The 14,382-nt window shown below is 36.4% G+C and overlaps 1 protein-coding gene across 2 annotated transcripts in view; it reads left to right on the forward strand.

Annotated features, from left to right (window-relative positions):
- Nucleotides 1-14,382, forward strand: part of LOC104675229 (probable C-mannosyltransferase DPY19L1) — a 110,154-nt gene that overhangs the window by 62,067 nt on the left and 33,705 nt on the right. For both annotated transcript variants that reach the window (XM_030933080.1, XM_030933081.1), the window contains exons 9-10: nucleotides 3,485-3,584; nucleotides 5,997-6,074. In XM_030933080.1, coding sequence (XP_030788940.1) covers nucleotides 3,485-3,584; nucleotides 5,997-6,074 — 178 coding nt within the window. The remainder of the gene's footprint in view (nucleotides 1-3,484; nucleotides 3,585-5,996; nucleotides 6,075-14,382) is intronic.

Below are 14,382 nucleotides of genomic sequence, written 5' to 3' on the forward strand. Positions count from 1 at the left end.
CGGAGGGTAAAAATGAAACCAAGTGGGGGCTATGGATAAATGGAACAAAGCATGATAAAAATCTGAAGATTACTCAGACTGATAACTCCCTTCAGTGATCCTCCGAATTCAGAAGAACTTTGTTGAAGTCTGTTATGCCAAACCCTTTGGGCAGTCTATTTCCCTCTGAATGTTACAGCAAGCATAGAACCATCACATGGCTTTTAGTCTCCTATGTAGTAGTGCCTTTAGACAGACTTTCATAGAACGTGGGATGGGTAATGTTTTTAAAGTCTGTGTAGCTCTAGCTGTCCCCTAAACTCCTCTTTAATAGGGTTTAAAGCTTCTTTAGGACCTTTAAATAAGGTGAACCTCTATGAATTCATAACCTTTAGCTGTGCCCTGTTGGTTCTGAGGCACGTTGAGCAACGGTCCCTTCTCAAACATCTCTGGAAGAAGTGTTGTGCTATAAGAGTCTTTGATTCACCACCACAGATGCTGTTTTTCCACATTCACATTCTTGACCATGGCTTTTTTCTCCAGTATAGTGCAGACAGCAGACTGCCCATCAGTCTCTAGTTCCTTCCTGCTTTTCCACCTCTGCTCCGGTCTTAAATCCAGTGAAGGCAAACCTTTGATTCTTCTTTCACTCACTGATCTGATCTGTCCCTGAGTAGCTGTGTAGATGCTGCTCTGGGGACTGAGCGCTGCTTCCTTTAGTCCATCTGCACCATGGAAGGTAGTGTTAGTTTCCTGTTGCTGTGTAGCCAGTCACCACATACTGGGATCTACTGTCTTGGAGCTCTCTAGCTCCGAAGTTTTACAGTCAGGGTATTGGAGGTGCTACACTCTTCCAGAAGGCGCAAAGTAGGAGGGGAGAGAATCAATTTTCTTGCCTTTTCTAGCTTCTAGAGGCTGCCTGCATTGCTTGGGAGGCTGCCTGCATTTCTTGGGAGACCGCCTGCATTTCTTGGGAGACCGCCTGCATTTCTTGGCTTGTGTGGCTCCTTCATCTTCAAAACCAGCAGTGGTGGATTGGGTCCTTCTTTGTCAGTTCACTCCAACTTTCTCTTCAGCTTCTTTTCCACTTTTGAGTACCCTGTGGTTACACTGGGACCACCTGGATAATCCAGGATATATTCCCTACTGTCAAGCCAGGTGATTAGTCATCTTCATTCTGTCTGCAGCCCTACTTTCCCTTTGCCATGCAACATGACGTGTTCACAGGTTCCAGGGATTAGGGCACAGATAATTTTGGAGGCCATTATTCTGCCTTCCAGGATGGGGCCTCTCCAGTGGCTGCTTCCTGCCTTCAAGAGCTGCCTTCTGTTGGATTCTTCTCTGTTTTTGGCTCTAGGTGCTTCTGTGACAAGCTTTTTATGTTTTCTTTAGTCTCTTATCATTGTCTTTTTCAGCCTTACCCACCTCTTCATACCTGTCTTTACTTTTTGCTGAAAAGTTTTAGAGAAATTTCCTTTCTTTAGAGCCGTCTTCCTTGTCTCTGTTTATATTCTGGTTGACATTTCCCTTCTCATATTCCTGGCCATCTGAAGCTGAATCAGCTGCTGCTTTCACCACTCCTGGTTCAGATCCATCCCATCTTGATCTTCCTCGCCATCTTCATTGGCAGCTTGTCACTTCTGATTGCGATGGCTTTCCTGGTTATGCTCCTTAGTTGGCATGGCTCCCTGCTTGCTTGGTGTGGGTGTGACTGCTTGCTTGGAAGTGTGGGCTTTCATTTTGCTTTCTTGGACACTGCAGTCTTTTTTTCTGAAGCATAGCAACCTTCTCTCTATTGGCCATCTTCATCTTCTGATATTTCATCCTTAGTACTGACATTGTCTCCTTTGGAAGAGCAGCCATTTCCTTTAGTTCTTGGTTTCTACCTGTAGTTGACATATTGTGACATGAGAGGGAGGTGGTGGGTGGTGATGGCTTGGGGGAGCCAAGAAGAAGCTGAGCAGTGTTGATGCAGGCTGCAGTGCTGAGGATACTGTTATAAAACTGGAAAAGAGACTATTCCTTAATGCTAGGAATCATGTATAAGTAAGGTTAGTGGTATATTTTAACAAATTGGTTTTGTCCAGTTTTGCATTTTAAGCATTTTAAGAAATTCAGTTTATATAATCACCTAATACTAGCACAGCTTAGCTTTTTCTTGATTGTTCCTAGCTTTTTTTTTTTTTTTTTTAATTATTCTTGGCAATATTTATGTTTCCATTTCTGTTGTCTTGGGTCAGAGCTATTTTGATCACCAATTGGATTTTCTTTGTTTTCTGTTCATTCCTATCTCCCCATAGTGCATTCTTTACCCAGCTGCCAGATTGGTACTAAATTCTGTTTAGAAATCTTAATGTCTCTTGTTACCCATAAAATGAAAATCAAATTTAGTATTCAAAAGCAGTAGAGAAATGCTTTATTTTAGACAGTGGCTTTCAAACTTTTGGACTATGATCTATGAGAAATAAGTTTTACACTGTGGCTTAGAATACACATACGTGTATGCACACAACTGAAAAGTGTCACAGAATAGAACTGCTCATACGTAGGATATAGTCATATATATTGTTTCACTCTGCTGATCTGCATTTTTAAATGCTAAATTTTATTCCATAAGTTGACTTCATAGCTCATTAAAAGGTTATCTGGAGTTTAAAAGTACTTTTGTTGGATGAAAATAGCAGAGAGGGATGTCCTTTGGGGAAGGAATACTTCCAGAAGTGAAGAAAGGCATTTCATAATGGTGCTCTATGCTCCAGGTAGGTTTGTCTAACCAGGATGTCTTTACTGTATTCAAGCTGCATACACTTCATCACCTCAGTATATTAACATGCACACTCCACTTCTGTGAAGATGGACATGTGTGGGGGCTTTGTGTTGGCTTGCAGATTTAGAGGATAAAATCATCTAAAATCTAAAATCTCCTAAAATCTCCTAAATTACAAGTCAGTACCATAGTGAGATCTCTAAAGATTGCTTCAGAATGGCCCCCATATTTTTCTTCCACTTAACTTTTCTGTGTTCTCCTACCTGCCAGACCCAACTTTTTATGTCACAAGCTTACAAAATCTCTCTCAGCCGCTTAGCTCTTATTCTGCATTCTTGCAGTAGTTGTCTGCGTAATGCTTAGCACTTAGAATATACTGCTATCATCTTTTCATAGGCATCTTCTGCCTTTCTAACTAATGAATCTGTTGAATCAGTATTTTTAAATATTCAGACATGGATTCACCAAAATATAATTTGAAAAAAATGTCCACGAATATACTGACCCAGCCACCCTCCTTCTGTGTTATTGTTAGCAATAATGGGTGTTTACCTTTCAAAGAAAATTGTTGTAATTGAGTATCAGAAGGTATAATTTCTAACCCATTGGTTCATTTTATGCTTAGGTTGTGTTATAACCAGATCATATATATTTAGAGATTCTAATTTGCAGCAGTTTGGAGCCATGCTAGATTATTTTGTGTTTAAACTTACTAATACTTAATTTTATCTTTTCAAGGGCTACAAAACTTTATAAAGGAAGCTTGATTGCACTCTGCATTTCCAATGTGTTTTTCATGCTTCCTTGGCAGTTTGCTCAATTTGTACTTCTTACTCAGGTGAGCTGATTATATTTTAAGCTGTTTTAAGCTTAGCATGTTTGACTGTGTGAACTCATTTGCATAAAATTATAACTGAGATGTTCTATGATTCTGAGTCCTAAAACAGTTGCTAGGAAAAATGTTTTTCTAAAACGTTTTTTAGAAATGTTGAACAAAAGAAAGTTCAGGGTAGAGAAATACATAGAATTATTTATTAATGATTGTTAATTATTTACTTCCTAACATAATGCATGTATTGATCTCAAATTTGTAAGAATGCTTATCTTTGTTATTCAGTATTGTTAATGTGCTTAAAAGAGGACTAGTGCTGTAACTTTTTCTCTTAAGTTATCTATAGTATTTCTCTTACGTAAAATGTTTCTTTTATGAATAGTTGTGTACATCTTAAACGTAGAATAAAGACACATAGGATTATAGGATAAATAGCTAACCAGTTCATCTCTTATAAAATTCTCTCTACCAATCTGGAAATTTATCTATTGTCTTGCCATGTACTCTTGCCCATTATAAATGGAGGTAGCTTGTTGAGAGAGGGAGTAAATTACATACTCATTTTTTTCCCTGCTTACTATTTTGTTGTTGTTTTTGTTGTACCGGTATATTTGTATAAAGCAGTTGAAGAGTTGCTTTTTTTGTTTTTTCTTTCTTTTTGAGATAGAGTCTTGCTATGTCACCCAGGCTGGAGTGTAGTGGCACAATCTTGGCTCACTGCAACCCTCACCTCCCGGGTTCAAGCGATTCTCCTGCCTCAGCCTTCCAAGTAACTGGGACCACAGGTGCCCACCCCCACACCCAGCTAATTATTTGTATTTTTAGTAGAGACGGGGTTTCACCGTTTTAGCTAGGATGGTCTCGATCTCCTGACCTCGTGATCCGCCTGCTTCGGCCTCCCAAAGTGCTGGGACTACAGGCGTTAGCCACTGCGCTTGGCCATCTTTTAATATTTTTTAGAACGTCTTGCTTGGGAAATGAAGTTAGACTTGGATTTGAGTCCTAATTCTATTCAGTAGCCTTTTAACTTGGATAAAATAGTTAACTTTTCTTAGTTTAGGTTTTCTCATTTCTGAAATAGAGATAATAAAAAAAAACCTACTTTATTGGGTTGCAGATAGGACCAGATGAAGTAATGTGTATGATTCTTAACACGGTACCTGGTACTTAGTAGATTTCAGTAAAGTTAGTTGGTTTTATTATTATTTTAAAAAATAGGCTCTATTTGTACTACTTTTTACTTTGATCTTGTCTTGTAGACTCGTTTGTATAACTTAGTTTGATAACATTTTCAATCAGTTTCTGGTTTAAAATTGTCTCTGAGATTCTGTCTTTAAAATTCTACCCTGTAAATGTACCGTGTGTTGCTTAGCCCTTGGGGTGAAAAAGGAGCATTCTCATTGCTTCCTGATAGTGGACACCGCCTGCTTTTTTGTGGAGGTGAAGGTCCCTGTGGGGCTTATGTTGAATAATAACACACACTTCCCCACAGTTGTTATGTCATATCAGGCACCCCAAGAAATACAGTATTCTCCATGGGTAACTCTGAATTAAGGGAAACTTGTTTTTCTCACTAATGGAAAAATTTGTTGTAGATTGCTTTAGAGATAAAAAAAACTTGATGAATGAAACTTAAATTATATGTTTATTTTGCAATCTGTTTATGCTATGCTTTTGTAGTAGGACAGGGAGAATTTAATTTGAGTTGCTTTCTCTATGAGGAAGGGTATAGAGGCATTGTCTGACATATTACCTCTATGTAAGAGATACTGTATCATCATTTAATCAGTTCATCTAAATAATTCCAATACTCTTAGAATTATTGATATATAACATACAATTGTTTTCCAAATGGAAAAGAAAATTAAAAATACCTTTACAGCTAAAGTACTCAATTTGAAATTGATAAATTTGATTATAACTAACTCTTGAATATTTGTATTAATGAAAGAATGCTAATGGAGATACTTGTAAAGAGTAACTATCAAGCAGAAATTAAGGTATTTTTATGCACACATGCATTGCATAATTATTTTTCAGTTTAATGTACCTTCCCCAATTATGTATTAGTTGTCACATTATAATTACATTTTCGTCTTTTTTGATTAGACAAGGCACTTTTTAATTGTACATGTTGACAGTAGGGTTGACCTGAAATTAAAATGAGTATTGTTTTGGACAATTGACAAAGTAGACAATTCACATGATTGAGAGAGCTGTGTATCAGAGAGAAAAATCAACCAATATTTTCTATATTAATATATTGACTATATTTAATAATAAATTGGCAGATAAAAGGAAAACAAAAGAACTCACTGTGTGTAGATATAAATCAGTTGAAACAACAATAAATATATTCTTCATTCTTGTGGCTATTCATTTTATCTTTTTTACTTTTAATTTCTTTTTAAATTTCAGATTGCATCATTATTTGCAGTGTACGTTGTCGGGTACATTGATATGTGTAAATTACGGAAGATCATTTATATACACATGGTAATAATTTTTTATTGTTCTTTTCCATTTAGTTTGCCCTTAAAATAAACTCCTAATTAATATTTGATTTGTTCATGGTTGGAACTAGTTGTAACAATTTCATAACTAAAACAAATGTTCACACATTGTGATATAATCAGCAGACCTTGTTTTGATAGACCACTCACAAAAATTAATTTGGGTCATATTATCTGATTGAAGTTGTGCCCAACTTATGCATTATCAGTAAAAGAAATAATTTATGAAACAGAAACTTGGGACTGATATATTATCCAGGAGTTGCTTGTTAAAAGTAGAAGGGCCCAACATGGTGGCTCACGCCTGTAATCCCAACACTTTTGAGAGGCCAAGGTGGGGTTCACTTGATGCCAGGAGTTTGAAACCAGCCTGGGCAACAGGACCAGACCTCATCTCTACAGAATAAGAAATTTTAGTATGGTGACGCATGCCTGTAGTACTAGCTACTTAGGAAGCTGGTGTGGGAGGATCACATTAGTCCAGAAGGCTGAGACTGCAGTGAGCTATGATCACACCACTGCACTCCAGCCTGGGCAACATAGCAAGACCATATCTTTACAAACAAGAAAAAAAGTTCATTTACTGAGTGTCAACTATCCAGGCATGTGAAACACACCAGCATTCATATTACTACATTCTAACAGCATGGGGGAAAGTGGGAAGACAAAAGATAAATAATAAACATAGTAAATGGGTAAATTATGTAGGATGTTAGACGGTGATAAGGATTTTAGGCGAGGTATGGTGACTGGGGAGGCTGAGGCAAGAGGACATTTGAGCCCAGGAGTTTAATACCAGCCTGGGTGAGACCCCATCTCTATTAAAAAAAAAATACAAAAAAAGATTTTAGAAGAGAGGAAAGATCAGGGTAAGGCAGATCAGGAGCACCAAGATCAGGGGGTAGGAGATGGAAAAATCAAATGAAGTGGTCAGGGCAGGTCTTCTTGAGAAAGGGGAGTAGAACAAAGATTGGAAAAAGGAGAAGGAGTTAGCCGAGTAGACATGAAAGAAACTGATCTCTAGGTTGGTGGAACAGCTAGAACAAAGACCCAAAAGCTGGTTGGTTGATATTCTTGAATGGTTGTCCTTTAAAAACAAACATTTGTCTTCTCTCTCATTAGTTTTTATAATTTTGATGTTTTCTTTTCCTGATAATTTTACAGTTGTCATAATATCCCATTATTTTCGTTTTCTTAATAATTTATACATATAAAAGAACATTTATAATGTGTAAGGAAGTTATAAACACAGTCATAAAATAAACAACCAGGAGCCTATTCTCCAAATGGAAAATAGAACCTTATCGTTACTTTTTATTCTTTTTTTTTTTTTTTTTTTATACTTTTAAGTTCTAGGGTACATGTGCATAATTATCATTACTTTTAAGTCCTGTATGCCCTGAGCTCATCCCCTCACTGCTCCTAGAGGTAACCACTATTCTGACTTTTTGAATTATAATCAATTTGCTTTTCTTTATAACTTTACCATACGTGGATTACTAAATAATATATATTTTTATTATTAAATGTTCACATTCTTTGTTAGGTTTATACAAGTGGCATTTTATAAATACTATTTTTCACTCAGATTTCTGCTACTTATATGTAACTAGAATTCAAATATTTTCACTGCTATATATTTTCCATCATATAAATAAAGTATAATTCATTTGTTCATTTTCTTGTTGAAGGACGTTTAGGTTCTCTCCTCCCCCCCCCCAACTTCTTTTTTTAGTTTTAAATAATGCTGTAGATTCTTCACTTATCTCCTAGGGCACATACGTTGAGAGTATCTCTAGGGTGTTTTACCTAGTAGTAAACTTGTTGGGTGGTAAATTATGTACATATTCGACTTTATAAATACCAAATTGTTTTTCTAACGTTGATTGGACTACTTCCAACAGCAATGTATTATTCCAATAGCAGCTTATGTTATTCTACATCCTTTTTTATTTTATCAGTCTGGTTCATGTAAAATGGTATCTTGTAACCTTAATTTGCATTTGCTCTGATTCATAATGAAGCTGAGCATCTTTTGGTATGTTTATACGCCCTTCATGTTTCTATTGTTGTAAATTCTTATTGAGATCTTTTACCAGTTTGTCTTGCATCCAAAAGAAAATGACATCTATTTTAGTCAGTGCAGTGTAATCCATTATTTTTGTTATTTATGTTGATGCTCAAATTGTTCCACACTTGTCTAACTATTCAAGCTGACTTCTCTTTCCTTTTAACATGTCCTTATCATGCTTTGAGCACTTTTAAAAAGAAATTAATAAATGTTAAGTTTCATGAAATGCTGTTCTACATCTGTTTAGATGATTCTGTGTATTTCCCCCTCTTTAATCTGTTACTCTAATGAATTAACATTAATTAATTTTCCAGCATTAAATAAACTTGTTTTTCTGGGCTAAACACAATTTTTGCATGTCGCTGGATTCAGTTTGCTGTTATTTTGATGGGATTTTTACATCCTTGATCATGAAAGAGTTAGACAGTAATTATACATTTTTTAGACTTGGCTTATTTTTTCCCAAACTATTTAAAATAGTTTTTTATTTTGTAGTGTAAACCAGATTAAATGTTAAGCCTTCAGAGTTGACTGGTCACATAGGCAACTATGGCTGAGGGCCTTGACTCAAAGCTATAGTTATAAAATTACACAACGTAGTTTGTAGTAAAACTTACCTTGGGTAAATGATACATGCTTTGTTATATGACTTACTATTTTCTATCTTCTTCCATTATCATTTTATAAATTCCTAAATTCTTATCGTTATAAAAAAAAAAATATGTAGAATTATTTCCAGAAAATTATGTTTCCATTTTTTATTGTGGTAAAATACATGTAACTTAAAATTTACCACCTTAAGCATTTTTAATGATACAGTTCAGTGATATTAAGTACATTCATATTGTTTTACAGCCATCACCACCATCGATTTTCAGAACATTTTTCATCTTGCAAAGCTGAAACTCTGTACCCATTAAAGTCCTTATTCTTTCATCTTCCCAGCCCCTGGAAACCACCATTCTACTTTCTGCCTTTGTGATTTTGACTACTTTATGTATGTCATGTAAGTGAAATCATACAGTATTTGTCTTTTTGTGACTGGCCTGTTTCAACTAGCCTACTGTCCCCAAGTTTCTTCTATGTTGAAGTATGTCAGAATTTCCTTCCTTATTAAAGCTAAATAATAGTCCATTGTGTGTACACATACACACACACACTAGATTCTGCTTATCCATTCAATCTGTCCATGGATACTTGGATTCCATTTTGTGTACACATACACACACACACACACACACACTCACACACTAGATTTTGCTCATCCATTCAACCTGTCCATGGATCCTTGGATTCCATTGTGTGTATACACACACACACACACACACACACACGATTTTGCTTATCTATTCGGTCTGTCCACGGATATTTGAGTTACTTCTGTGTTTCAGCTGTAGTAAATAATGCTGCTATGAACATGGGTAAACAAATATTTTTTGGGATCTTGTTTTCAATTATTTTGAGTATGTGCCCAGAAGTGGAATTGCTGGATTGATCATATGATAAATCTGTTTTTTTAAGGAACTGACAAACTTTTCCATAGTAGCTATACATTTTACATTCCTTTGAACAGTGCATGAGGTTCTATTTTGTCCCTGTAATCACCAACATTTATTTTCTGCTCTTGTGATGGCAGCCATCCTAATAGGTATAAGGTGATATCTCACTGTGGTTTTTGTTTCTTAATTTAAAATCTTTATTTTTCAGAGAAGCTCTAAGTTCATAGCAATTTTTTTTTTTTTTTTTTTTTTTGAGACAGATCTCGCTCTGTCGCCCAGGCTGGAGTGCAGTGGCACAATCTCGGCTCACTGCAACCTCCCCCTCCCGGGTTCAATCGATTCTCCTGCCTCAGCCTTCCAAGTAGCTGGGATTACAGGCATGCACCACCACACTCGGCTAATTTTTGCATTTTTAATAGAGACGGGGTTTCCCCATGTTGGCCAGGCTAGTCTCGAACTCCTGACCTCATGTGATCTGCCCACCTCAGCCTCCCAAAGTGCTGGGATTAAAGACATGAGCCACTGCACCCAGCCAGGTTTATAGCAAAATTAAGCAGAAAGTACAGACTTCTCATATACCCCCTGCCCCCAACCATGCACGACCTATCCCTCTATTGACATCCTGCACCAGAGTGGTACATTTGTTACAATTGATAAACCTACATCACACATCATAATCACCCAAAGTCTGTAGTTTACATTAGGCCTCACTTTTCTATGGGTAGTTGTTGTGTTTTGTTTTTTGAGACAGGGTCTTGCTCTGTTGCCCGGGCTGGAGTTCAGTGGTGCAAACATGTTTTACCACAGCCTTGACCTCCTGGGCTCAAGGGATCCTTCTGCCTTGGCCTCCCAAAGTGCTAGGATTGCAGATGTGAGCCACCACAATCGGCCTGGGTTTTGACAAATGTATAATGACATCTGTCAACCATGTAGTATCTTGTAGAACAGTTTCACAGCCATAAAGTTTCTCTGTGCTCCACCTGTTCATCCCTCCTTCCCCCTAACCATGACAACCACTGATATTTTTACTGTCTCCATAGTTTTGCCTTTTGTATGGTGTCATGTGTTTGAAACCATACAGTATGTAGCCTTTTCATATTGGCTTCTTTCACTTAGTAAAAAGCAAATAAGTTTCCTCCAAGTCTTTTCATGGCTTGATAGCTCATTTCGATCTTGATTATTATTAACATTATATGGATGTACCACTGTTTATTTTTTCACCTATTGAAGGACATGTTGGTTAACTCCAAGTTTGGGCGATTATGAATAAAGCTGCTGTTAAACATCTGTGTGCAGGTTTTTATATGGATGTTTTAGTTCATTTGAGTAAATACCGAGGAAGGTGATATTTGGATAGTATGGTGAGAGTATGCTTAGTTTTTAGGAAATTGTCAAACTGTCTTCCAAAGTGGCCAAACCATTTTGCATTACCACCAGCAATAAATGAGAGTTCCTGCTGCTCCACATCCTTGTCAGCATTTGATGGTGTCACAGTGGATTTTGGCCATTTTAATAGATGTGTAATGGTATCTCATTGTTTTAATTTGGTTGAACGTCTTTTAATATGCTTTTTTTGGCCATCTGTGTATCTTTTTTGGTGAAGTGTCTATTAAGATCTTTTGCTCGTATTTCCTTGGGTTGTTCATTTTCTTATTGTCAAGTTTTAAGAATTCTTTGTACATTTTAGATAACAGTCCCTTATCAGATGTGTCTTTTGCAAATACCTTCTCTCAGTCATTGTCCTGTCTTTCACAGAGCATACGTTTTTAATTTTAATGAAGTTCAGCTTTTATCAGTCATTTCTTTCATAAATTGTACCTTTGTTGTTTTATGTGAGAAGTCATCACCATACCTAAGGTCATCTAGGTTTCCTCCAATTTTATCTTCTAGGAGCATTATAGTTTTGCAATGTGCATTTAGATCTATTGTCTGTTTTGAGTTAATTTTCGTGAAGAGTGTAAAGTGTAAGTCTAGATTTGTTTTTTTGTATGTGGATCTCTAGTTCCAGCACCTTTTGTGAAAGGGCTATTTTTGCTCCACTGTATTGCCTTTGCTCCTTCGTCAGATATCAGTTGACTATATATGTGAGTCTATTTCTGGGCTCTATATTTTGTTCCCTTGATCTGTTTGTGTCTTCTTTCACCAATACCACACTGTCTTGTTTACAGTCACTTTATAATAAGTCTTGAAGTGGGGTAGTGTCAGTCCTCTGACTTTGCTCTTCTTTGGTATTGAGTTGGCTCTATACTGGGTTTTTTATGTATCCATATAAACTTCAGAATCACTTTATTGATAACTTGCTAGGCTCATTTTTGGGATTGTGTTGAATCTATAGATCAAGTTGGGAAGAACTGACATCTAGACAATATGGAATCTTCCTGTACATGGAAAAATGCTTCATATATTTATAAAGTTCTTTGATTACTTTCATTGAAGTTGTGTAGTTTTTCTCAGATAGATTTTTTATATAATTAAATTTGTATCTAAGTGCCTCATTCCAGGAATGCAGAAATGTGCTGATATTAGAAATTCTATTAATATTATTTATCATTTTAAGAAGTTTAAAAAATCCATAATGTGGCCGGGCACGGTGGCTCAAGCCTGTAATCCCAGCACTTTGGGAGGCCGAGACGGGCGAATCACGAGGTCAGGAGATTGAGACCATCCTGGCTAATACGGTGAAACCCCGTCTCTACTAAAAATACAAAAACTAGCCGGGCGAGGTGGCGGGCGCCTGTAGTCCCAGCTACTTGGGAGGCTGAGGCAGGAGAATGGCGTAAACCCGGGAGGCGGAGCTTGCAGTGAGCTGAGATCTGGCCACTGCACTCCAGTCCGGGCGACAGAGCGAGACTCCGCTTCAAAAAAAAAAAAAAAAAAAAAAAATCCATAATGTAGTAATTGCCTTTGATACTATAAAAGTATTTGATAAAAGTCAACATCTATTTTTGGTGTTTACGACCATAATCAAGTGATGGATATTTCATTGAAATTTAAGATACCCACACCTCAAAATAAAAACTAATATCACATAAAATGATGAAACAATAGAACAATTTCCTATTTCCATTAATGCCAGAAGCGTGATAAATATGCCTACTGCCTCTCTTATTACTTAACATTATTGGAGAAATGTCAGCTAATACAATTGACTAAAAGATAATTCAAAGGAAAATGTAAAAATATCATTGTTTGTAGTTGATATCATTTTGAATACTTGAGAAATCCAAATAAACTACTACTGGAAACAAATCATATTCATTGATGCATATTTAATATAACATTTCTATATACAAACAATCAGAAAATATGAAGATTCTTGATACAACAGCAGCAAAAATAGTATGCTTTAGAATAAACTCAAGAAAGTATGCAGGATCTATATAAAGAAAACTGTACTTGCTAATGCATGTAAAAGAAGATTTAAAGAAATGGAAGGAACATGTATTGCTTTGGGATCTAAAGATTCAATGTTGAACAGATATAACTATAAATAACATACGTTATTGAATAAAGTAATTGTAATAAAAATTTTAGTTTTTGAAGCTTGATAAGCTGATTCTGAAATTCACATGGAAATTGATATAGATGGATCAAAAATAAAACTTCTAGAAGAAAATGTGGATTATTTTATTTTTAGTGCCTTTTTAAATGACAGGTAAATCCAAAGACCTAAAGGAAATGAAAGATAAATTTACTAACATAAAGATTAACCATAATACAAAAAATACCCCAAAGGTCAAAAATGAACTGAGAAAAATATTTACAATATATTTACTTGATAAGGGGCTAGGTTCATATATATACATATACTTTAAGTTCTGGGATACATGTGCAGCAAGTGGAGGTTTGTGACATAGGTAAACACGTGCCATGGTGGTTTGCTGCATCCATCAATCTTTCTACATTAGGTGTTTCTCCTAATGCTATCCCTCCCCTAGGCAACCCCCCCCACCAACAGGCCCCGCTGTGTGATGTTCCCCTCCCTGTGTCCGTGTGTTCTCATTGTTCAACTGACACTTATGAGTGAGGACATGCAGTGTTTGGTGTCCTGTTCCTGTGTTAGTTTGCTGACAGTGATGGTTTCCAGCTTCATCCATGTCCCTGCAAAGGACATGAACTCATCATTTTTTTATAGCTGCATAGTATTCTATGGTGTATGTGTACCACATTTTCTTTATCCAGTCTATCATTGGTGGGCATTTGGGTCTGTTCCAAGTCTTTGCTGTTGTGAACAGTGCTGCAATAAACATATGTGTGCATGTGTCTTTATAGTAGAATGATTTATAATCCTTTGAGTATATACCCAGTAATGAGATTGCTGGGTCAAATGGTATTTCTGGTTCTAGATCCTTGAGGAATTGTCACACTATCTTCCACAATAGTTGAACTAATTTGCACTCCCACCAGCAGTGTAAAAGCGTTCCTATTTCTCCACATCATCTCCAGCATCTGTTGTCTCCTGACTTTTTAATGATCGTCATTCTAACTGGCGTGAGATGGTATCTCATTGTGGTTTTGATTTGCATTTCTCTGATGACCACTTATGATGAGTTTTTTTTTTTCATATGTTTGTTCGCTGCATAAATGTCTTCTTTTGAGAAGTGTGTGTTCAGATCCTTTGCCAACTTTTTGATGGGATTGTTTGTTTTTTTTCTTGTAAATTTGTTTAAGTTCCTTGTAGATTCTGGATATTGGGGCTATGTTCTGCAATATCTGAAGAG

Source organism: Rhinopithecus roxellana, chromosome 6 (assembly GCF_007565055.1).
Source record: "Rhinopithecus roxellana isolate Shanxi Qingling chromosome 6, ASM756505v1, whole genome shotgun sequence".
In the NCBI taxonomy this organism is placed as follows: Eukaryota; Metazoa; Chordata; class Mammalia; order Primates; family Cercopithecidae; genus Rhinopithecus; species Rhinopithecus roxellana.